The following is a 3,737-nucleotide window of genomic DNA, read 5'->3' as shown; positions in this document are numbered from 1 at the left end:
ATAAATAAAGAATGAAGATACTCACAAAAGAGGACCTCCAGAACTGCTTCAAAAAGCAGAACAGTTAGTGCTTTGATTGTTCAATCAGTTGTACATGCCTCTACCTGTAATCTGAGTAACTACTTTGAAAGTAACAATGTCAATATAAAACTGTTGATAATTTCCTATCACCTTGTTTGAAATTCTGTATCTTTTTAGATTTTTCTCTTTAAAATAAAGTAGTGAAAATAAAATAAAATGTCTTCTCACTTCATTCTGAGCTTCTTAGGTCTGTTTATAAAGTCACTTGCCAAAGGCGTTGGGTCTATTAATATCCAGCTTCCTTATATTTATAATTTATTTTTTATTGTACTTGTTTTCCCTTTGTTAAATCAGAATTTTCAGATTGTGTTTGGTGGACTAACATATATAAATTGGGCACTCCAAAGTGTAGTTTTCTAGATTCTGTTGCTAATCTTAGAATCAAGAGATCGCTTATAAGATTAGGATATTAGAGGAGCTAGTAATTGTAGCTCTATATTTTCTTCTAGAAAGATTTGTTGTGGCTGAGTAGCACCTAACAATTAAGAAGACACATAATTCCTCTTTGTGACCATCCCATTAGGCAGGATTCTTGCTTTACATTACTTGATTTATCTTTGTAGACTTTTGAGTATGCACATCCTATCAATATAGCTGAAATTTATCTTTCAATTTACTCTTAAACTATTTCTCCATGAAAAAATCTCTCAGTAATTACCAAAATGAATCAGTGCAAAATTTATTGTCTGTGGTCTGCTGAGGTACAGTGGTTATGTTCCTTGTGAAAATAAATTTCTTTACTGAGTTATCACAGGTTATAGAGGTATAAAATGCAATCACAAGAGAAAGGAGTATATATTCTGACTTGGAGTGGGGAAAGCTATGTCAGGAGTGGTGATACTTAATTAAGTTGCAATTTAACTAATGATTTGGGTACCAGATAAAGCTTGAGTGGTGGGCAGGAAGAAACAACAAAAATGATTTGGATATGGAAATATGTTGTGCATACATCTACGAGGCAAAGAGATAATAGTGATTTTTCTGGAGTGTTTCGTAAGAAAGCTAAACATGAAAGCAAAAATGTCCAAATTATTCTTACGTGTCACACTTCAAGTTTTGTTGTTCTTTTAATTAAAATGAAAAGATGTGGCTTTATTTTCCATTCCTGTGATTAGATTGCTTTCTACTCAATCACCATCAGAAGTATTGAAGGAACTTGTAACAGTTTCCTTTGAGAAATGGGGTTTTTTATGCTTCCCAACGTTTCCTTTGGAAATTTTGTATATGAGTATAATTAACAATTAGGATTCGGTGGTCGTTTTTGAATTGATTCTTGATTTTAAAATCAAGAAAACTAACTTCATTGTTCTACTTAAAATGTAGGCTGTGTATCTTGATGCATGGAGGTTTTCAAAGAACAGCAGATTCATTTTCCACAGTTGCTAAGGTCCTAAAGGGTATAAATAGGTCCACATGTGCTGCTCACTGAATCTATTTTGTTACCCAATGCAAGGATCATGAAGGTGGAAGTTTCCGACACTGAAGCACTTTTGAGTACACTTTCCAAGCTTCGTTTGAAATGCTCCAATTCTGCAGTTGCCCACAGCTGACTACTTTCTTCTCTTGAATAGTGAAGGGCTGTTTTTTTGTGCCAAAAGACTTGGTGTTTACCTGATGAAGTGAAAACTGAGGGACGTTTTCTTTTACTTTCTTTTTCAGCTTACTCCTGTGGGCACCACGATATTCACAGGATTTTCGGGAGACAACGGAGCTACTGACATAGATGATGGCCCAAATGGACAGATAGAGTACGTTATCCAGTACAATCCAGAAGATCCGGTATGTAATGAAAGTATGAAGATATTTTAGTGTGAAGAATAAAATAAGCACTTCTTTCCAGTGAGTGTCACAATACTATTCCTCTGGCTAGTGTACCCCTGTCAGTAATGATACTAGTATGCAAAATTGTCTGAAAACTGACTTTTTAAAATATCAAGATAAGATTTTAAAATTATATTGGCAGGGGGCTGGCTCAGTGGAATAAGCGCTTGCCTGGCAAGCTCAAGGGCCTGAGTTCAATCCTGGTTCCACCAAAAAAAAAAAAAAAAAAAAAAAAAAAAAAAAAAAAATTATATTGGCAGTGTTTGTGTTAAGAGTACACAATGTGCTGCAGGTATAATGTACCATTATATCTAAATCTCTGTTATATTTCTGGATGTCTAATCATGAAATAAATCATTAGAGGTAAGCATTCTAGCAAGTCATTGGAAATCGTTTAACTAATACGATGCACATGCTTTATGGAACTTGAAATGAATACAGCATTGTCACAGCACAGCGAACACAAGGCACAAGTGCTTTGCTGGTGTTGCGAAGCCCTGCAGATGGCAGCCACGCTGAGAGAAACAAAAACTTAGAGTGAAGTAGGAGCCAAAGCCTCCAGGGGTAGAATTTTGTTGAATTTCACGACAGTATTCCTGTGCTGGTTCTTAGAACATGGAATCTTTTCTTCTAGTAATGTATAACACCAGACAAAATCCAAATTATCTCACTGAAACTCTAGCTGACATCCTGCCTCTTACCTACAATTTTTCTTTCACTGAAACTATTTCTCAAACTATCATAGGCTCCTCAGAGCAGACTTAAAACACTTTTAAAGTGGGCTTTCTTATTCCATGATTCTGGGCATAATATGTGTTATAAGAAAGTATAGAGATTAACATTATAACTTGATTTTCATGTTTATATTTCTTATACTATGTAGGCCTTCAACAAATTTTATTTCATTTCGTTTCATTTCATTTTTGTATTTACTACAGGATCTACAGGGTCTCACTACACAGATCATACTTGTAGTGATTCTCTTGTTTTCAGCTTCCCATACTCTAGGATTACAGGCAAGCCCCATCATGCCCAGGCTCAATTGCAGTCTCAGCACGCCCCAGGGTGGGGCCAGCACTGCATGCTGGGGATGGATCCCTGTTCCCTGCATCTGCCTAAACTGGTGCTTTAAACAGCTTTTTAAAAATATGCAAACATACAAAAATTCTGTTGTATGTGTAGAAGCTGAGAACTCACAATAATATCTATTAATTTATTATGAGAATTTCATATATCTCATTTTATTGTTGCAAGTATATTAAAAATAGTATTTCTGTTGTTCTGGAGAGAAACCCTCTCTAGGTAAAGCTGTTTGCCCGATGTTACACTGTTACTTAGTTGTGCATTTTCAGAGTAGTACATACTGCACTGTTTCTCCCCTGTGTTCTGTTGAAATAGTCAGACTGTTTCCATTTAAATTTTCAAACATTAAAAAAAATAAGAATGAAGAGCTAAAAGCTCAAAAAGTATCAAGAGAAAGTTTTGGGCGTTTTGGCTTTTGTCTAAGATTTCCTGGAAGAGACCATCTCGGCATTTTTCAGGCAAAGACAGTAAAAAGCTAAAAGTTGGTGATGTGATAGGGATAGGCCAGAGATCTGTGAGTGAGAAGTGTTACACAGAACAAATGCAAAGGGATACAGAAACAGAAGCAGAAAAAGGGAGGGCAAAAGAAACCATTTTCCTAAACAGTAGAGAGACACACAATTGCATACACTACGTGTGAAGTACCCTAAGTGAGGGAAATTTGAATGACCTGCTCTTATGTTATTTGCCTTAATAATGAATAGTACACTAGTGCCATGTTTCTAGCTTAGATTGTATGGTAGTCCTATATG

The 3,737-nt window shown here is 35.6% G+C and overlaps 1 protein-coding gene across 1 annotated transcript in view; it reads left to right on the top strand.

The window, feature by feature from the left end:
- Window positions 1-3,737, top strand: part of Pcdh15 (protocadherin related 15) — a 689,792-nt gene that overhangs the window by 208,281 nt on the left and 477,774 nt on the right. Inside the window, exon 4 of the mRNA XM_023723273.1 lies at window positions 1,741-1,860. Coding sequence (XP_023579041.1) covers window positions 1,741-1,860 — 120 coding nt within the window. The remainder of the gene's footprint in view (window positions 1-1,740; window positions 1,861-3,737) is intronic.

This window comes from Octodon degus, unplaced genomic scaffold, assembly GCF_000260255.1.
Source record: "Octodon degus isolate 3935 unplaced genomic scaffold, OctDeg1.0 scaffold00005, whole genome shotgun sequence".
NCBI lineage: Eukaryota > Metazoa > Chordata > Mammalia > Rodentia > Octodontidae > Octodon > Octodon degus.
This window is presented reverse-complemented; position numbering and strand designations above follow the sequence as displayed.